The following is a 20,775-nucleotide window of genomic DNA, read 5'->3' as shown; positions in this document are numbered from 1 at the left end:
GACTCATTCATATCTAACATCTCTTTTGCATGTTTTAGTTTATGAAATGTTACAGCACTGGAGTAGAAAGATAATGTTGACTCTACACTTAGATACCTAGAAGCTTCTGTAAAGTCTGGGCTTAGACAGCATGGGACTGGTGAAAATACAAGAGGTTCAAGTCTTAGTCTTCCCTCCTGATGAGCGTGAAAGGTACCGTGAGCCTGTGAGTTCATTCTGACCTGACACTCAATCTTCCACCATTATTAGCTCATCAGAGCAGTGATGGGTGCTTTTCAAGTCTCAGGAGATGAAACTCAAAGACAAATCTATCATGTAACAGAAGCCGAAGTCTTCCACTAGCTCTCTGCAGTGCAACTGTCCTCAGAGGAAAGTGAAAACAACAACATGTCTGCAGCTAATGTCTTGGAACAATAGCTTAGAAAAACCAGACCACAATCAGCATTTTGCTCATCATCTGGTATGACTCAATACTGGGGACAAATGTTATACAACAGAAGACGGACATTTTTAGACTTCAACATGGACTCTTCAACAAAACATCCACCCCCTGTCTTTGCGTCTGCTTTTTCAACTGGAAAATAATAACAGGAGCAAGTATGAAAAAAGTAATATTTCCTATGAACTACCACCAAAAGCAATTACTGTAGAAATAAAGACGTTTTTAGAGAAAGTAGGTCATGTCATAATCCAAATAGTCCCCATAGTTGCTTAATGACTCCGACATATATCAGCTTGGATTCAACCTGAGCTTGAAGGATCCAGTCAGCGTTTGGGAGCATTTTAGAATAAGCCGTGAATCTCCTGGATCTCCCTTTGAACATCTATCAATGTGTTTCTCCCCTGCATGTGAGCACATGGCGTCGGGTACTATGGAGACAACAGGTGTGACATCCTCCTGCAGGACAGAGGGGCCTTTTGTAAACCAAAAATGCCTGAGCCATAACCAGGGAGATGGTCTTTCTTAAGGTCTCCCCCCCCCCCCCAGCCCCACTGTGCAAACCTAAACCACTGCGAAACCAGTAGTGACCAACACAGCATATTAAATGTTTCTCAGGGTCAGGGTGGAAAGTGTTTTGATTGCAGTGCTTTATCAAGTCAAAATTCTCAACTCTTATAATAATACGTACGAGGTCTATTATCGGCTGATATACATATTTTGATATACATATTGTTTGAGCATATAAATGTCAACAGCAGAGATCCTGCAGGGCCGTGCAACGCCTCACCAGTCAAGAAGAGCTGAGTTGTGTGCCAGTAAAGTTTTGAATCTTGATCTAGAATATCTATTATATTTATTTCAGTGTCATTCATCACACCAGACATTTATTTATGTGACTGACACACTGACATGTTTCTTTCCTTCTGTATAGCAACATTGTTTTGAATGGGTTGCTGCATGGCTTCATTAGTGGGGAGGTGGGAGGTCAGTGTGTGTGTGTGCGTGTGTGTGTTTCTGTGTGTGTGTGTGATGGGGGGTTGGGGGGGTTGCCCTGACCTTGTTCTTGAAGCTGCTTATTGATAAAAGTCGATAGCAGCACACGTCTGGCATGTGGGGCCGTGCATGTTGCGCCCAGAGGGGGTATGTCCTGTATATCCTGTTCCACCAGCCTGTCAGCCTCACTCCATCCGGCGTTTGATAACAACGTGGATATGACAATGTGTGTGTCTGCAGTGGGCATCGGTGCACACACTTAACTCCACGTCACACTCACACTACCCCAGTGAAGCCGGGGCAGCGTGACAAAGGAGGGGAGGCTGTGGCTAGCTGCAGCGAGCCGACCCCCGGCGGTCCTCCCTCCCTTCCGCCTGCCCGGCTTCCCGGCTCCCCGCCCGCCCGGCTGTCAGAGCGTGGCGCGTGGTCCCTGACAGCTGAGAGAGGAGGGGGGTCGTTCGGGGTGAGGAAGAGGGTGAGGAAGAGAGAGAGGAAGAGGGAGGGGGCGCAGACTAACAGCTGACACACTGAAACAAGTGCAAGCCCCAGTTCGGACTTCTTCAACCAGCACAGACGCAGAGTTAAGCTAACTCACTGACAGTCCTACCTTAGCCTTGCCGGCCTCCAGCTTCTTCTGCCGCTCCTCGTCCTCCATCACCGCGGGGCCTGTGGCGGAAACGGGAGAGAAGCTGCTTCATGCGAAACAACCAGCGACCGGAAAAGCCCTGGAGTTAAAAGTGTCTCCCTGCCGCTCGCTGCCGGAGACGGGCGGACTCTCGCTCACTGAGTGCTGTCTCCTTGTTGGTACTCCGCCGCCATGTTTTCCACGTAAACATGAGACACACAACTGGGGTGACGTCGGGTAGGTGCCTCCGTGGCCACGCCCACCGACATTCCACCAGTGGTGCCTTCACGAGCCGCCAGGAATATCGGAATTTGTCGAATCAGCCAATTACGTTCGTGTGAATTTAGTGACAGTCAGCACATGGAAGCAATAACAGTGTCCAGGGAGATACACAAGGACACACAGCAAACACAAGGGCTCACCAGAGTTACACAATAACTTTTAGAATGGTATAAACATTAAGCACTTTGCTCTAAGTCCAGACATTGTACTGACACTGAGCCCACAATTTTGCTGCAGTACAAAACCAGTAATTAAAAAACATAAAGTTAAAAATACCGTATCATATCATGACATGACATATACAGATATTATTTATTGTAATATGTCATGCATGACACGCCACCTCACGTAATGTCGTATCATGACATATCATATCATACCATAACATAACATAATATAACATAACATGGCATGAGATATATCTCATATATCATATTAATCATATCATATCATAGTTATATATATTTCGTGAAGTAAACAAATGACTATTTTGTGGAAACCAGTACATTTAATAGGTCAAGATGATCAGATTCTTTGCTTCATACCACAATGTTCCTGCATTAGGAGCCTAACACGAATAATAGTACTGAAGTATCATCAGCTTAATGTGGCCTTCTTAAAGTGTTAAAAGCTCCATGAACTATATAAACTCAATCCCTTTGTAATAAATTATATAATTAATGCTGCAGGCAACCATGTGTAATCAGTATTTTAGTGTTGTGGGTACTTGAGGGGCAGAGGAGCTGTTTAACTCCTTTGTATTGTTAGTTGAGCTCAGGGCTCCTCAGCTTCAGGGCCATGCTCCTCCAAAGGGTCACAAGACAAATCTGATGGGTCAGGTGATGATAAATTGGAGGAGGAAAGAAAACTAAACAAAACTGATGTGCAAATGTGTGTTCAGTCTTTCAACTTAATCTCATCTTGATACGAAAGATAATGTGCCATACTTTCAAACTTACTTACACTTCTCAATTAGTAAAGAAAAGATACCTCAATATCTGGATAACTTAAGAAATGTTGTTAAGAATTATTCACAACACTGTAAACAATTGTATACAACGTCTTCAATTAAATTTTGAGGAAGTTTGAATTCTGCTTAAAACATCTCCACAGTTTCTATGGTAACCAGAGGAAAGGTTTCCAGAGTTGTACCGGTTGAGACCACTACGTATTTTCGTTGCAAATCTGTGTTTTTGTCTGATGAAAACATCGGGCATCCCTTCATGTCTTGAGCTGTGTGTAATCTATATTTTACATTAGGCTGAAATTTTGTTTCATATGGAGGAAACATTTGAGCTGTATTTACTGCAGGGGGCACCAGGTAACATGAGAGACTGCAGGCATCAGTTTCCAGCTCAGATGGAGGTGATAAAAGAAAAGGACGGCTGATATTTTACACAGAGGCTCCACATGTAATTTGAGTCCACTAATAATTCACATACAATTAAAAAAGCATACGATGATGCATTGTCATGTTGTTGTAAACTGAAGGCTGGTGTTGTTTCTGCTCAACAGATATTTCCAGCAAACATTTAATAAAGAGCTGATAAACTAGACTGATACGCAGACTTAAGTTTCATCTTCACATCATTTATTCAATCTTAATGAATCATAATAGACGTGGGCAGTGATTCAGAGGGATGATAGCTCGTGGCAGGATTTTAGAAAGGCCAGTGTTGAGTTTTACATTTTTAGAAAGGCCTATGGGATTAAGATTAAGTTTCTTGTTTACTCTAGTTTTGTGTCTTTGCTTTAACTGTTTGTTATGTCCACAGGAGAAATAACATAAAGATCAAATGTTTTCTCAATTGATTATTTAATCTAGAGTCCAAATTCCCTCAGCAGAGGTTTTACTACATTGAAAGTTTGAAAAATCTTCTGGTTGGTTTAATGTTTAAAACATTTTTTCCTCCTGTAACCATGCAAACTTTGCAATACTTTATCTGTATTCATTTTTATAAGATAATCAATCTTGCATTTATGACGTGCATGAATGATATATATAGATATGTGTTTGTGTGTGTATATGTTTATAGTCAAGGTCAGTAAACTTACCATCAGCGGCAGCAGAAGCAGTTGCAGCAGCAGCAGCAGGAGAGGACGCCCTGTGTCTTCGGCTGACAGGAGCCGAGCAGCTTATCGTCTGGCAGATCTTGAATTCCACCCATCTTCTTTTGGACATTCTCACCTATTTTCGGTCCCACCTGTGAACACAACGCCGTCTGCACGATGCACTGAGCATTTGAAAGTTTCGTCTGCCTCTAAATTATTGATTCGCTGAAGGAGTACTGTGTCAGCAGTTACCCGAGCAACTTTAGCAAGTCGACCACTAACAAATGGATCGGGACAGGATTCCATGTAATATTAAAAACACAACAACAGGAATGTATATGGCAAGTAGTGCATACATTCACTGCACATATCAAAGAGATTAAGGAAACAAGTGCTCTGAAATAAGAATGGACTCAGACAGCCTAAGAGAAATTCATTATTGATATTCGTTGCAGAAATGCCTATCACTATACATATGAGTTCAACAAAATAAATATGAAAACCGGATTTTGTTTTCCATTTTTGGTTTGAGATATTTAGTTAATCATATATTTTAAGTCTGTGTGATGAGAAAAAGCTCATGAAGTCTCTTTCCGTTCATTAGCCACTTTGTGTGAAATGTACTTTTAAATGTAAATGGCAGCATAAATGTGTTATTTGAAGGAATATACAAGTGTACACTGTTAAATGTTTTATTCATTCGGTTTATCTTGAGTTAGCCTGGAAACAGTTCTAAGACCCAAAAAATCCAAAGATGTAAAATGCATTAATGGCCCCTGATTCGTTCCTATTTATTAATATAGATCAAATTAGGCTTCCTTTGTTGTGTCCTCCACTCCCCCCCCCCCCCCTATCCTTTACCCTGCACCAAAAATCATTAAAGCAGGAAGCAGCACAGACCAGAACAGTTTCTGTCTTCACATCATTATGCAAACAAAGTAAAAAGTGGAAAAATATGTTATGTAGAAAGATGCTTTGAATATCACACAACGTTCTCCTCACTGTTACAGCAGCGGAGTGAAAGTTAATTTGCCCGAGGAAGATATCACATGTGTTAAAATATTCATAGGTGGTGGTTCTCATCAGTAAAGAGAAGAAACGGGTCAGTAGGTTCCTCAGTGTCATGCTGTGAACCACAACACATGGTAAATGGTGGATGTCAGACTCTCATATATCACGTTTCTTCTCTTGCTCCTGCATATAGCTTCAGAAACTGCATTAGTCCTCTTTAATGTAGTCTATCCAAATAAAATATAGTTTCCTCCATCCATCCATCCTTTATGGATCGTGGTCGTTCCCATGAGAAACTAAGCACTATAAGAAGATGGACAATGTATTGTGTGTGTGTGTGTGTGTGTGTGTGTGTGTGTGTGTGTGTGTGTGTGTCTGTGTCATTCTATGCTGTCTTTGATGCACACTTCAGCGAAAATATTTTCTACTTTACTACATATATTTGACAGCCTTACTAATGCTTGTGATTAACCAAAGTTGTCCATAAAAGAAAATCTTTATCATCCTTCAAGGGCAATTTGATGTACAACCAGCAAACCAATATATACAATGTAAATAAAACACAATATAAAAACCCTATAGACTAAGTAGCAGAGGGAAATGAGCTTTTAATAAATGAATTGATAAGTCGACCAACAGAAAATTGACAGTTTCAGTGCTTATCAATGCAATCATTGTCTTATTTCAAATTGTTCCTCATCATATCACCAGTTATTGCTGCTTTATAATCTCACATTGGCATCCAGGTCCAATGACAGGCAGGAACTTCATGAAACCTTTTTGCTTCCATCTAGTGGTAATAAGTGAATACATTTTTTGTATACCTCCAGGCCAATAGATGGCGCTAACTACCAAGGTCACGTTGTGGCTCCTCCCTCAATCGACCAAGTTGTGTGTTTCCGCTGTGTGCTGCTCTCAGACCTGTCAGAGGAGTAAACTCTCACCAGCGTGAAGACAAACAACCAACAGGAGACTTTAACTCGTAGAAATAAGGTATCTGCTGTTTTATTAAACATCGTGTGGAAAGGTCTTCGGGTTGGTCAATGGGTCCATATTAAAAGTCATGTATTAGACCTCGCGCACTGTATGTAATAAATAACGAGTGTTTCAGGCCCTATGTGGCTAAGTTAGAGTTTTAATAGTTAAATGTGAACTTCATACAGAACTTATACTATCTATAAACCTACAAACTCACATATGTCCTTTAAAAATCAAATGTACTTCTGTTCGTTATTGTGCTGCACGATATATGAACTTTATACCCTGATATAGTTATAGTCAAAGAGATGTCATGTTTATATCTAAAACCGGCCTGAAAGAGCGATATGGGCTCAAATGAAGTATATCATGATATCAAGTATATGGAGAATAGATAGAAAGTATTTATGGCCACTGGCTTTGCAAAGCATATAAAGAAACATTCATTTATTTATTCATTCAAACTAATTTACATGGAATTAGGATTGGTCCTGAGGCAGGTTTAACTTTACCTTAAACTAGACCTGGTTGCAGGCAAATTTTCGACTAATAATTAGCATTTAATCAGTACTGGAATCATATGCTACATCATATACCTGGAAGCCTCCTGGTTATTCTTAATTTTTTATTTCAATACATTTATGTGACAGCTGTAGTCTTGGTTACCTTGCAGATTTAGAGCTAACGTCAAAAAGATCTGTTAAATAATTAAGAAATGATGCATTTAATACCCGCTAAAATATATTTCCCACTCTAGCACACACATGTTAATAACAACAATTCTTCAATATATAACATATATTTGTCTTAAAAGATTTATGTAGTGTATGTTTATACCACAGTGTCAAAGTTAGTTAAATGTTACCATCAAAGACCTCATTAAAACCGGCATTGTTTATGACCACGTGGTTATTGTGGTAACGTGATTCATTTTTTGTTTCTTCTAGCTCCACTGACACTGGCGGTGATGTGACGGAGCAGCTGTCCTCTTTGAAAATGGCTGCATTACCTGGTGTGAGGGCCCTCCTCAACCTCCATCAGTGTGTGACATTGCAGCACAGCCTGAGACTCATTAATGTACATTTGAGGTCAATGTGCCTTCCAGGGATGCTTTGCACTGGTCCCACCAAAACGATTGAGCTGAAGCCGCCGGGAAACACAGAGAATGAATCTCTGCTGGAGAACTTGAACCTCATGGGAGTTGATGTGAAAAAGGCTCGCCAGCGACAGCCCGGCGTGTTTCGTAAAGCTTTCACCAACGAGCAGGGCCTTGCTCAGTTTTTGCAAGGCAAAGGTGCCAGCCGCAGAATAATCGCCAGCATCGTATCCCGGTACCCCCGTGCCATCACTCGCTCGATCGAACACTTGGAACAGCGCTGGGATCTGTGGAGGAACATCTTTATGACTGATGCAGAAATTGTGACCATCCTGGATCGCTCACCTGAGTCTTTCTTCCGCTCCAGTGATAATGGGAACCTGGAGAAGAACATCGATTTTCTGACGTCGATGGGACTGAACACCAAAGACCTCCACCGCCTGCTGACAACAGCGCCGCGGACATTCTCCAACAGTTTAGAGCTCAACAGGCAGATGGTGGAGTTTCTGGAAGACATCTGTGCAGAGCTGGGTGGGACGAATCCAGAGCAGTTTGTAAAAGCTGTCATAACCAGAAACCTGTACATTCTAATCCGAAGCACGAAGAGAGTCAAGACAAACATCGATATCCTGAGATCATCTCTTAAGCTGAGTGATGCTGAACTGCTGGCTCTTCTGCAAGGCCCTGTAGCGGAAATTCTGGATCTTTCAAACGAGTATCTGAAAAACAATTTTAACAGCCTTCAGAAGAAGATGGTTTCCCTCGGCTGTCGGAGAGCTCACATTAAAAACTTGATCATTAGCTATCCAATGGTCCTGTACATTGGGCCGAGCACATTAAGCTTGAAACTGGACTGCCTGCTGAAAGGGGGAATAACGATGAAACAGATAGTGGAGAAGCCCAAGGTTTTGGACTACAGCACAGAGAACATCACAGGGCGACTGGAGGAGCTGAAGAGAGTGGGGTATGATTTCCAGAAGAACGGCATCAACATCCTGGACTCCAGCCGAAAGCGGTTTGATGCAAAGATAGAAAAACTTACTGGCTCACCAGAAGATGAAATATTATTATGATCATGTTGGAAGGCACTTTTACTTGAGCTTGGCTTCAGGATAGTCATGTTTTCTTTTTTTAGCAATTACTCATTTATTTTGTGACAATAATATAATTTCTGACTGATCTGAACACATTTCCTAATCGATTATTTGGTGAGTAAAATGTCAGCAAGTAGTGAACATGACCATCATACCCTCCTAAGAAAACATACTGTATTCTTCAAAACCCAAAGATATTCATTTTATAAACATTTTAATAAAGAACAGAGCTAATTCTCACATTTAAGAAGCTGGACATTTAGAATAGTTGGCATTTTCGAAAGAACTACTTAAATGAACAATTGTGCATCAGAACAGTTTCTTCATTTATGTTTAATCACTAATTAATAAACTGACTGCTGAATGTTTCATCTCTAATATCAAGTAGAGTAATCAACAAGAATTGTTTTGGCTGACAGCTGTCTTAAACATTTATATGCACAATGTTGAAATGTTTGTAAATGACTACATGTTGATTGATTTTTTAAATAAAAGTTAATAACAAGATCTGCCTTCATGTGTTATCTTTATTTCCTATCCATGTGTTTATGAACTCATACAAACATGTAACTTCTAATGTAAGGTATTTTTATTTTAGAAATACAGATATTAACATCCATATCCAAATAAGATTATAAATTATATTGTGACTCTTGACGACAGACAAATAATAGTATAACAAATAGTTATAATAATCATAATAATAACTGGGAATAAGCGCCACAGACATGTAGAGAGGCGGAACCATCATTCGTTGCTAGTTTGGCACGGACGCCGCCTGACAGCTGCACAACATCAACCTCTCACGCTGCTGGATTGTTGCTGTGCGTCTCAGGGTGAGAAACTAGTGAAGTCCGTTTCATACACTTAATGCGTCTTGATCTTTATGACGATACTTTTAAACATTAAAAAAATGAATGAATAAGTCGTCGTTCGCGGTGTTGCACGCGTCAACTGTCTGTTAGCTGTTAGCTTGGTAGCATGGTCGCGATCATTCAGTTGACGTTAGCAGAATATGCCACACCAGCAGTTTACAGTGACAACCTCAGGAACCACACACAAGTAACTCGTTTCATTTATAGATGGACGTTACGAGATGCACGTACAATTTCAAATTAGCTATAAATGAATGGGAGGTTATAGTTCTCAGAAGAGAAGAGCAGATTGCAAAAATACTCTTATATTTGTGTTTATATGTGTGTGTGCTTTTATTTTGCTTTATTTGCTTTATTTTATTTTTCCTGTGTGTGACGATTGTTTTGCAATAACTTATATCATATTGTTTTCATTGCCCAGTCCTAATTGAAAGCCAAAAGTACTTGTGACATAGAATTATGATTCTGATTATATGATACCTGAGGATATGCAGCTTGATTGTGTCGAGACTCGCTGGATCATGAGATGAATAATGTTGTCGTGCTGTGTTTTTAAACGAAGCTGGTCACCTGGTGAGGTCGGTGATGGAGAAAGTCACGGAGGTCACCGCTGAGAAGGGGACACCGGTAGCTGTAAAGGGCGAAGCGGCCCTCAGACCTGAGTAAGGACCTTGTGAAATCCATCTGAGTCATTCTTGAAACAGAAAGAATTATGTTGACACAACAGGATGATTATTACCGTCTTCTTTTTCTTGTCATTGCAGATTCATAACAACCAAAGATAAATTTCACAGCTACATAGACTCCGAGACAAACGGAGGAAAGGCTACTGATAATGGTGCAGCTGAGGAGACAAAGGAGACGTGTGTGCAGGGGCCTGAGGTGAAAAAGTTTAAACCCGACCCAGAGGAAAGGGCAAAAAAGGAGGTGTGGCCTGATGGTAAACGCCTTCGAGGTCAAAATAAGTCGAGGCCACACAAGAAGCCGACCACCTATGATGAAAAGCGACTGTGTCTCTCCATCATTCAGGTATGAAGCGGTAACTGACTCTTCACGAACACGCACAATAACTCAGTCAGCTGATAGATGCTGTCCCATCTTCTCTCCATTTAGGAGAACAGGGAGTGTCCCTTTGGAGACAAATGCCACTTTTACCATGACGTCGCAGAGTACCTGGCCGCTAAGGAGGCTGACATCGGGGAACGCTGTTACCTCTATGATACGTTTGGAAAATGTTCCTATGGTCTCTGCTGTCGCTTCGCCAAGGCGCACACGTCACCTGACCTTCAAACCATGGAGAACACAGAACTAATTAAGGCTCGTGAAGGCAGGAACCCGGTGAAGAACAGCTTGAGCAAAGACCTCCAGATTCGTCTGAGGAAGCGTTCTGTGCCCTTCAAGAAGTCAGAAGAGTACCTGGAAGCACTTTCGAACAGCAGGGACAAAAAAACAGAACAGCAAGGGAATGGTAAGAGGATTCAAGTGGTTTTAGATCTACTGATATGGATTTACATTTGTTTACGAGTATTTCTGCTTCTCTTTAAACATGAAGCTGTCAATTAGAATCTTTTAATGTGTCTTTTAAATGGATGAAGTTTAACTGACATTGACAGAGGGCAGCAATTGGCACTGTCTCTAAAGTAGGCCTTGGTATCCAAATGCAAATAGACATATTTAAAATTTGAATGGATTGAATTTGGTTTTATATTTTCGGTTCTTTCACACACTCAGGTGAAGCGTGTGCAACTAAAGTATCCGCAGATCCAGCAGGAGGGGAGCAGCACGTCTCTACTGAAGCACAAACGAAGGTACAAAGCTCTACCTTTTTATCATCAGTCTATCAATCAGATGACCATGGTGTCGTGTGGCGTTTGTTAATAGTTTTTTGGTTTCTTTGTGCCAAGCTTCAGTCCAGCTCAGATAATCAGCCTCCAGTGAAGACGGTCGGGCCACTGACTGATGAAGATATCATCAAGTTGCGCTCCTGTGAAAAGAAACAGGTACATCTCAGCCAACTATATCCTCCAAAATATCTGCATAATTTGTCCAAGTATTTCACTGAGTGAGATTACGCAAGAATAATCATCTTCTTGCTCAACAAACACTTAATTAAAAGCCAATTCACACTGATAAATATTCTGGAGACATTACATTTCTCTATGATTAGTGTGCGTACAGGGATAAGAAATGTGTCTTTGTCTTTCTTTGTTGAAGGTGGACTTTCGAGACAAGCTCTACCTTGCTCCTCTTACAACTGTAAGTACGACCAGACTGAATGAATATTGAAGTTTGTGTTATATGTTAAATGATTCAAAAACTGTGACATCTTTTTATTTTTTAACAATATTTTTTATTGAAGTTTCAAGTGCATATCAAACTTTATGACGAATTTACAAACCTTTTCATTTATATCCCCTAGAACAGTCACTCATTCACACAGACAAAGAGAAAATAAATAAATAAAATGGACAATGACAACAGACAAACTAATGGAGTAAAATAAATAAATAAGGATAAGATGTACAGAGAGAAAAAGAAAAAAAAAAAAAGCAGAATCATTTCATAACCTGTTATTCAGTCAGTGTTATCCGTTTCATTGGTCAGAAATGACATAAATGATTCCCAAATACAAGCAAACTCCTCCTGTTTACCTTTAACAATGTATGTCAATCTCTCCAGTCCAAGACAAGTCATTAACTCCCTCTTCCATATTGCCAGTGATGGTGGTTCTACATTTTTCCAATATAATGCAATCACTCTCCTTGCATGGAGAAGTCCAAAGTCAACCATCTTCGATTGCAAACTGTGACATCTTACAAAATTTGCATGGTGCATTGTGAAGTGTAGAGTAACTGTTTAAAACCAACATATTACACTACTGAGAGAACCAATTATATCAAATTAATGCCCATAATAATGTTTGCCCCTCTTTCCTCAGTGTGGAAATCTGCCTTTCCGCCGTGTGTGCAAGCGTTTTGGCGTAGACATCACCTGTGGGGAGATGGCCATGTGCACAAACCTCCTGCAGGGGCAGCAGTCCGAGTGGGCCCTGCTCAAGAGGCACGAAAGTGAAGATCTTTTCGGCGTCCAGGTAAAGTTATTGTGGAAATATCTTTCTTCTCTTCAGAACTCATCCGAGCTGTTGAATAACTGTGCTCATGTGGTGATTTTGATAATGTCTACTTCTCAGGTTTTTTTTATCAGTGCTGAAATTGAAAAAATGTGTCTCCAGGTGGAGGGCAGCTTCCCCGACACCATGACGAGGTGTGCGGAGCTCATCAACAACAACACTGATGTCGACTTTGTGGACATTAACTCTGGATGCCCCATCGATCTCGTCTACAAGAAGGTAAACCTTCATCGGGGAAGGGTTCCACAATCAGTCTCATTATTTTGTTTGAGTTTTCCCTCCCTGCAGTGTAAACTGTTGCAACTTTAGATACACATGGGGCCCAGTGTGAAAAATGTCCTGATCAATATTATCAAAACTCTTTAATCCTTAATTTAGACGATAGAAGGTATAATATAGAATCATTCTTAAAATGTTAATGCACTGTAACTTTTAATTGAGTACATGAGGGAGGAAAGCCGCATTTAACATAAATATATAACATCAATGTGACATTTCTTTGACAGATGTTTATTTGCTTTTCCTCATCAGGGTGGAGGCTGCGGCTTAATGACCCGCACCAGGAAGTTTGAACAGATTATCAAGGGAATGAGTTATGTAAGTGTCTTATTTACCTTCTGTAAAATCTCACATAGAGAAGGTCAGTTATGCTTTGGTTTACCATACAAGAGAAAATACTCAAAACAAATGGTGACTATAACTGTACCTTGAAAACAATGTGTTTCTTTAGCTTGGATTACATAGAAAGTGATTCTACAATGTTTTCTAATTCAAAGTTAATGGCTGAATGAAAACAGTTTTTTCTTCCGGTAGGTGCTTGATGTCCCTTTAACAGTCAAGATCCGCACTGGAGTTCAGGAGAAGAGCAACATGGCACACAAACTCATCCCCGAGATGAAAGATTGGGGCGTCTCCATGATCACGGTCAGGGTTTAAATAGCAGATGCATTCATGCATAGTAAAAGACAGATGAGTTTGAGAACTTTGTTTATCCTGCCATTAAAAATAGTTTACTTGTTATGCCTGCAAATTAAAAAAAGATATGATTTTGGCATCAAACGATAATGATACTTGTCCTTTTCTTCCAGCTGCATGGCCGTTCCAGAGAGCAGCGCTACACTAAAGGAGCTGACTGGGACTATATCACCACCTGCTCCAAGCTGGCCAGTCCGGTCCCACTTTTTGGTATGTTGATTTGTAAAGGATTGCAGCTGCACACAGAAAACTGAACAGGGCAAAATGTTGACAAGGAGACAAATACTGGGAAAGAGAGAACAACCCCCTCTACTGTACAAAGACAGTAATACAATGAGGAAGTCTCACGTTTGTAAAGTCATGCATGGGCCATAAAAGCACATTCTGTTTGTAGGTGGAGAGGTGAGCTAAAGTGACTTGATTTTATTATTCCAGGAAATGGAGACATTCTGTCCTATGAAGATGCCATGAGGGCAAAAGAGACTGGAGTTTCTGGTATTATGATTGCAAGGTACACAACATAGATAAAATAATGGTAATACCTGACAATAAAATAATACAGATCCCCTAAAATTCTGTTTTGGATGTTTGGATTTTGTCTTTTCAGGGGTGCTCTGATTAAGCCCTGGATCTTCACTGAGATAAAGGAGAGCAGACACTGGGACATCTCGTCCAGCGAGCGCCTGGACATCCTCAGGGATTTCACCAACTTCGGTCTGGAGCACTGGGGCTCTGACACCCGGGGTGTGGAGAAGACCCGCACCTTCATGTTGGAGTGGCTCTCCTTCATGTGCAGGTGGGCAACATCATCATCAGCAAAGCTATCAAATATAATTACTAGTTATTCACTTTGAATCCTCACTGAAAAGTGGACTGGAAAGAAATGTTATGATAAAGTTAATTTTTCCTTCTTCATCACTCCGTGTCTCAGGTATATTCCAGTGGGTCTGTTGGAGCGAGTGCCTCAGAAAATCAACGAGCGACCTCCGTACTACCTAGGCAGAAACTACCTTGAGTCACTGATGGCCAGTCAAAACGCTGGGGACTGGATCAGGATAAGGTGAACAGGAAACTCGAATATATAAGAAAAACATTCAGTGAGCTGCACTAAGTCTAAAGAGATTGTTTAATGCATTTATGACTATAACCTTTTACCCTCTCCCTTCTCCAGTGAAATGCTCCTCGGACCTGTCCCGACCACCTTCAACTTCCTGCCCAAACATAAAGCCAACTCCTACAAATGATTTTCTCTTTGTCTGACAATCAGACAAAGAGAATTTTTTATTTTGAAAATAATTTCGTTTTAAATAATAAAAGACTATCAAATTGCTTGTTTCTTTGACCTGTGATGCAATGAGTACATGGATGTCTGTATTCTTTCAATATATGCAATAAAGTCTCTGGCCACACTTAGATATTCACTTTTTTTTTTAATGTATTTTTTAACTGATTACAAGAAGTATTGAGATTTATAATCTGTAATTATGGAGTACATTTTTTAATTAGTGGGGGAGACAGCTGAGTTTACTCATTTTGTTAGGATGTGAAATTAAGTTACTGGAATTAATGCAACACTGAGACCCATTATACCCCGAGTTATCAGTCTGCTTGGCTACATGTATAGAGTATGTTATTATATTACACCATCTGTATGAAGCTTGTTATATTATACTTTCAATTCAAAGACATTGATTCTACTTTGGGGGATTTTATTAATTGATTGTTCAGATAAAAAATTATCATGGTGATGGTGTCATTTTACAGCTTGTAAAATTTACATTACATTTCAAAAAAACAAATTGTGAGAATATATTTTTTATTTGGAGATTTTATGAAAATATATAAAGTTACACTACGGTTAATTGTTCAAATTTTATTTCTTCAAAATAGACACAGGTCACCTCTTTAGGTTCAACTAATAATAAGATTATAATAATCATAGGATCTAATGGAGTTATCAGTTCGACCTCTACCACGATAATAACGTTCAGTTCTGATGGAGGTAATAATTAACCATATTTTTATGACTTAGGTTGTACTTTGAAGTGGTGATGAACTAGACCACATTACAATGAGAAGTGTTTCTACTGTTTTGCACACAACATTTCAGGAGAATATTATAAATTATTTTTTGAAATAATGAATCCCAATGCAACAACAATGACCGTGTAATCTAATTAACACCTGAAGGAACGTTTTAATAAAACCTGACCAATATACAAAGTTTTATAAAGGACGAATATATTTTATAGTTTCACTGGATTGCATCAGATCTCAATGGCCGAACTCAAAGAATGCAAAAGATAAAACACAAAAACATGAGAGAGACATCATTTAAAAGGCATCGCAGGAGTCAACAATAAATGACAGTTCTTAAGGTTTAAAATTGTGTCATTTGCGTATTTGCCGAAAGAAACAAGTTCAGGTCAAAGCGTAAATGATAACAAATCCTACAAATTAACACAAACAATTTTGATCACTTCTTTTGTTATATACAAATAAATAACAATAACAAACATTGAACTTCCTTCTTTTCTATTTCCTCGCAGCTGATTGGCGGGTTTCCCTGAACACACCTTGGCCCTTAATTGGCCCCAGGTGACAATCAGCCAACAGGTGCAATCAATCGGAATCCGACTCCTTCTTAAACCGCTGCGGGGCCACAGGGACTTTATCCGGAGTATCACCGTCTGAGCTTGACCGTTCACGTGGATCAATGGCTGGGCTCGGGGTCGAGCTGTTGGTTGGGCTGGTTGGGCTTCTGCTGCTGTCGGTGCGGGGCTGGGAGCGGATCGACGACACCAAGCTAATCAGTCAGTACGAGGCCGGGCACTGGACTGATGCTCGTGGCTTTGGTTCGGAAGGTAAACTTTAATGTCACTGTCTCTGCTGCGATGTGGCTCCACTCTCGGGACGCTCCTCAACCTGCAGACATGTGCTACAGCAGCAGGGAAGCGGGCAAATCCTGAGGACCTGTAGGTACTTGAGATTGTTTTTGAGCAAGGAGTTTTAAATTGACCATCTTTCAGGTGGAAAGTTGAGTCTTTAAAGGTTCAGTGTATATTTAGTGGTATGTTGCTGTTGAAAACCTCTCCACCTCCAAATATCAAGGAGAACCAGTGGCAGCCTTCGGTTGTCCTAAAAACTCAAGGTGTTGCAGTTTGGACTACTGTTGAAAAACACGGCCTCCGTTTTAGAGCGGACATGCTCCAGCTGTAGATTTAAAGTATTTAAATTTAAAAGGGCTGTTCTAACTTACAGAATTACAATTTCTACAATTGTTGTGGTGAGTAATGTTGGTTAATTGAGTTGACTGGTTAGTGCTCTTCATATATTTACTTTACTTCTTACTGATGTGCGGTCAGATTTTAGCAGCACCTTTTTAACTAACCTTGTCTAAAAGGACTGGACTCGTGTAGCTATTTGTTAAAAGTTCAATTTATCAGTGCGTATTGGAGCTTGGTTTGCTCTCAGCGGGAATTGGTTGATCAGTCAACTTCAGTGGCTGAATTTTACTCTTCTAACATATCTACCTGATAATTCTACATTAGGATGTTTTTTTCTTTCTTGTGGTTATTATACGATTTGTGTTTCATCTACCCTCCAGGTGTCGGCTATGAAGACACTTTAGAGCCAATTCCTGAAGAAGAACTTCCTGAGGTTGAAGGTGATGCCACCAGTTACATGGATGGTTTTGCAGATTTTGGATTCCATTGGGCAGATGAAGGCCCTGTTTCAACTAACCTGCCCAGCAGTACAGATAATCTATATGAGGAGGAATTTGTGGAACCCCCACCAAGGAGTTGGACCAGTCGCAACAGTTTGGGCTCTAATGGCCTCGATGTTGTCTGTACTGAAAATGGCTTTCAAATTACTCTGCAGACAGGGCAGTTAAGTGACGTTAGAGTTTTGGGTAAGTACTTCAATTTTCTGATAATTTAAGTCTACTTTAATTTTGATGAATGTGCTCTACTTAAGAATACATTTCCCTCCAGGCTCAACAGACTTGTTGCCTGTCATGGATGCTCCAGAGTCTTGTGGTTATGATCTGAACCCTCTCAGGAACACTTTGTCTGTGCCTTTTGGTGGATGCCATGTAAAACATGTAAGTTACTGAAAATTAATTGCTTTTGCCACAAGATGCTTAGAACATGTAGTGCTCTATCTTGTTTCTAACCTAACATTCGGTCTAATGCAAAAGCTCTATTTTGAAGTCATTTCAGACCGACAGCTATGGACTGGAGTTACTGTACGTCAATGAGTCTGGTCAGACACAAGTTGCTACAGCAAATTGTGAAGAGAGTCTGAAGTTTGACCCTGGCCTGCGCCCTCGCTCTCTCAAACCTAAGGAAAAGTGCTTAACTCCACCCTTAACTCCACCCACAACTCCACCTCTATCAGCACAAAGTGAGTGCAAACAGATTGCTCAAAAATTAGCTGGCACTGAAAAATGTCTGTAATGGCCAAAAATATACCTCAGCTATCAAACTGAGCAAACATAGGATAGCATGTGCCATCAACAGGAGTTAAGAGACTGAAGTATTTATAAATGCTTGGGCCACTGAAGCTTAAGTGTCTTGACTTTTCTATTAGATCACTTTTTAAAATGTCTATTGCACTTGTTTCAGATTGTCCAGTCGCTACTGGGGAAAGGGTATCTTGTGGCAATTCAGGAATCACCGCCGCATTTTGTAAAAAACTTGGATGCTGTGTGGATTCTATTTCATCAGTTTGCTACTATCCACTGGATGGTAAGGATTCTGTTTTCTAAGAAATTCTTGTATTTCAGAAATGGGTAACCTGACAGTTCTGATCTATATTTTCATTTTAGAGTGCTCTGGGGATCAGAACTTTGTGTTTGCCATTCGCTTCGACTCTGCATCCATCCCTGTGGACCCCACTAAGCTTGTTATTCCTCAATATCCAAATTGTAAACCAGTCATTGTTAATGACAAGGTCGCCATCTTCAAGTTTAAAGTTACAGAATGTGGAGCTCGTGCCTTTGTAAGTTGACCCGCCACCATGACTCTTGAATAGTGCTCCTGCTTAAAGGTTGTTTGCAGCTGCTTTCAGTGCATTTTAAATGTAGCTGTCCAAAATGACAATATAACCGTCAACGCACTACTCACCCAGTGCACCCCTTGTGGCAAGAAGTGACTAATATTGCTTCTAAACTTTACTTTGTGTGCCGCTTTTGCTTAAAATAGGATCCTGTTTCTCAGGTCACTTGATTTAAACACACCCTAGCACTGATTAGTAATCTCAACTGCTGCATGTCTCAATAAGAAATTTTATTGGGCTTCAAAGATGCTTGTCGCTTTAAAAATGCTTGCAGTATATTATACATTCCTGAGAGACCTGATGCCCACCTGAGGAAAAAAATGACTTCTCTTTACAGGTCGTGGGTGACACAAAAATCTACTTGGCTGAGGTGCAAACTTTAGTCACAGCTCTGAACCTCAAGTATGGCATAATCACAAGAAATGACCCACTCAAGTTAGTCTATACAGCACACGTAACTCTATTGATGCAATTCTATTAAGTTATTTACCATCTGTCTTAATGTCTTTTGGTTTTACACTAACATGCCATTCTTAACCCCCCTGTCTTTACAGATTCATGGTTGAGTGCCGCTACAGCCTAGATGGTAGCAGTCAGCACTCACTGGCCAGTGTTGGTTACATGGTCAAGACTCCATCGTTCCCGTTGCCATCACTTTTTGGCACTGGCTTGTATAGTGTTCTGTTGAGAGTTGCTACAGGTCTGTATTCATTTGTTACAAAACCAAATGCCGTTATCTTTGCTGGACTGGATTAAAGTTTGCTTGTCTGTATAATCCTAACAGATAGCACATACACAAGTTACTTGCCCACTTACAACCAACCCTTGCGCCTGCTCCTTGGCAAACCGGTGTATCTTGAACTGCGCCTGAATTCTATAGTACCAAAGGCCGTAATTCTCGTCAACTACTGTCTAGCTTACCCTTTCTCTGCAAAGAATGCACTTGTGCTCGTTTATGAAGGGTAAGTATGACTGATCCCACTGCATTTTCATTAATATCCTTGCCCTCTGTCCACCTATACATAACTTGTGTTTGCCTCTGTAGATGTGCCAACCCTTTTGACCCCAACGTGTCCATCCTTCAAGTCAGCGACGCTGTCAAATCACGCTACACAAAGCGCTTAGTAGTCACTGCCTTCCAGTTCATGGATCAAACAACAAACAAGTATCTTGATGAAGAAGTGAGTGGAGAACTCTGAGCCAACACTGACTGTCCATGGACATTTAGAGCTAGGAGACTGGTATTGAAGGCTCTTAACTACTTGCAAATGATCACTTAACCTTTTTCGAAATATTTTTCTTCTGCAGATTTATTTCATGTGCTCTACAGAAGTTTGTTTTCCATTAGAAAGGACTTGTGTTGAGACATGCATTTGATCGCAAGGTGAGTCTTAATCTTAAATTTGTCAATTCTATTAAATGTTGTCTAACCATGTTCTTTTGTTTCTAGGCACCATAGGGATTTGCTGGAACACCTGAGATGAAGAAAATGATAAATATAATATTTTAAATTACTGTAACAGTTGTTTGTGGTTTCTTTAAAACATGTTCTGAACAATGTGATATAGACTTTGCTTTTCAATATAATCAGTTACAGGAAAGGTTAACTGGTAATTTGTTGAAGATTACCTGCATATTGTTAAACTAGTAGCTGCTAACTAGTCATGGTGGCATTGATAACAAGCGCAATCACAAACTTTTTGTGACACTGAAAAGGAAGTGTTTCACTGACTGCAGCATTACAATAAACATGTTTTGGGACAGCATCTTGGACTGTAGCTGCCATCTTGCACTGAACATTAGAAGCTTCTGTAGCAAGTTACCACCATACATGTGCTCGACCATCACATGTCTGTCAACTGTCTTCTAGTAAACCTGTAATTGCTAGAGAAAATTATTTTTGAACATTCATCGGTGTGATAACTGTAATGAAATGAGAAATCCTTCGTTTTTATATTGGCCCATGTAATATGGAGGAGGGCAGGGATTTATGACCGGCACAACTACAGCCAGTCACTAGATGGGATCAAGATGCTTTGCTCTCCACACATTCTGAAATTCCTGGAGCATCCCCACGTAACCTGGAAGTTGTGAGGGTGACTGTCTTTTCTAAATATTAATTAGAATCAAAAACTGACTCAAAGTAGTCATGTACAGCTTA

At 40.3% G+C, this 20,775-nt stretch overlaps 4 protein-coding genes across 8 annotated transcripts in view; 3 read left to right on the top strand and 1 right to left on the bottom strand.

Annotated features, from left to right (window-relative positions):
• The window catches only part of akap9 (A kinase (PRKA) anchor protein 9), a 54,998-nt gene extending 52,714 nt beyond the window's left edge, over window positions 1-2,284 (bottom strand). For all 5 annotated transcript variants that reach the window (XM_053447330.1, XM_053447331.1, XM_053447335.1 and 2 more), the window contains exon 1: window positions 2,043-2,284. In XM_053447330.1, the coding sequence (XP_053303305.1) occupies window positions 2,043-2,090 (48 nt within the window). In that variant the 5' untranslated portion in view covers window positions 2,091-2,284. The remainder of the gene's footprint in view (window positions 1-2,042) is intronic.
• Window positions 2,285-6,264: 3,980 nt separating this feature from the next.
• LOC128461574 (transcription termination factor 1, mitochondrial) lies at window positions 6,265-9,078 on the top strand. Its single transcript, XM_053446555.1, has 2 exons — window positions 6,265-6,398; window positions 7,331-9,078. Exon 2 carries the CDS (start codon window positions 7,380-7,382, stop codon window positions 8,550-8,552), a length of 1,173 nt encoding a protein of 390 aa, XP_053302530.1. The 5' UTR covers window positions 6,265-6,398; window positions 7,331-7,379; the 3' UTR covers window positions 8,553-9,078.
• A 266-nt stretch (window positions 9,079-9,344) lies between these two features.
• dus3l (dihydrouridine synthase 3-like (S. cerevisiae)) lies at window positions 9,345-14,966 on the top strand. The gene is made up of 16 exons (XM_053446652.1): window positions 9,345-9,409; window positions 10,011-10,110; window positions 10,213-10,477; window positions 10,562-10,916; window positions 11,180-11,256; window positions 11,353-11,448; window positions 11,663-11,704; window positions 12,387-12,539; window positions 12,681-12,797; window positions 13,110-13,175; window positions 13,392-13,502; window positions 13,667-13,763; window positions 13,989-14,064; window positions 14,161-14,349; window positions 14,485-14,613; window positions 14,725-14,966. Exons 2-16 carry the CDS (start codon window positions 10,034-10,036, stop codon window positions 14,795-14,797), a joined length of 1,923 nt encoding a protein of 640 aa, XP_053302627.1. The 5' UTR covers window positions 9,345-9,409; window positions 10,011-10,033; the 3' UTR covers window positions 14,798-14,966.
• Window positions 14,967-16,269: 1,303 nt separating this feature from the next.
• LOC128462183 (zona pellucida sperm-binding protein 4) lies at window positions 16,270-20,073 on the top strand. The gene is made up of 12 exons (XM_053447482.1): window positions 16,270-16,417; window positions 17,161-17,466; window positions 17,549-17,658; window positions 17,777-17,960; window positions 18,182-18,304; window positions 18,385-18,557; window positions 18,952-19,049; window positions 19,169-19,314; window positions 19,399-19,576; window positions 19,660-19,795; window positions 19,923-19,946; window positions 20,065-20,073. Exons 1-12 carry the CDS (start codon window positions 16,270-16,272, stop codon window positions 20,071-20,073), a joined length of 1,635 nt encoding a protein of 544 aa, XP_053303457.1.
• The last annotated feature ends 702 nt before the right edge of the window (window positions 20,074-20,775 follow it).

This window comes from Pleuronectes platessa, chromosome 18 (assembly GCF_947347685.1).
Source record: "Pleuronectes platessa chromosome 18, fPlePla1.1, whole genome shotgun sequence".
NCBI classification, from domain to species: domain Eukaryota; kingdom Metazoa; phylum Chordata; class Actinopteri; order Pleuronectiformes; family Pleuronectidae; genus Pleuronectes; species Pleuronectes platessa.
Note: the sequence above shows the minus strand (reverse complement) of the source record. Positions and strands in the feature narration are given on the sequence as shown.

What these genes read in the sequence shown, in the direction of transcription:
- LOC128461574 (XM_053446555.1), top strand. Translation starts at nt 7,380, where the DNA reads ATGGCTGCATTACCTGGTGTGAGGGCCCTCCTCAACCTCCATCAGTGT.
- dus3l (XM_053446652.1), top strand. Translation starts at nt 10,034, where the DNA reads ATGGAGAAAGTCACGGAGGTCACCGCTGAGAAGGGGACACCGGTAGCT. An exon ending in GGGGCGTCTCCATGATCACG is followed by an intron (nt 13,503 to 13,666) that starts GTCAGGGTTTAA and finishes CTTTTCTTCCAG; the next exon opens with CTGCATGGCCGTTCCAGAGA. An exon ending in GGGGACTGGATCAGGATAAG is followed by an intron (nt 14,614 to 14,724) that starts GTGAACAGGAAA and finishes TCCCTTCTCCAG; the next exon opens with TGAAATGCTCCTCGGACCTG.
- LOC128462183 (XM_053447482.1), top strand. Translation starts at nt 16,270, where the DNA reads ATGGCTGGGCTCGGGGTCGAGCTGTTGGTTGGGCTGGTTGGGCTTCTG. An exon ending in TCGTGGCTTTGGTTCGGAAG is followed by an intron (nt 16,418 to 17,160) that starts GTAAACTTTAAT and finishes TCTACCCTCCAG; the next exon opens with GTGTCGGCTATGAAGACACT. An exon ending in TCCACCTCTATCAGCACAAA is followed by an intron (nt 17,961 to 18,181) that starts GTGAGTGCAAAC and finishes CACTTGTTTCAG; the next exon opens with ATTGTCCAGTCGCTACTGGG.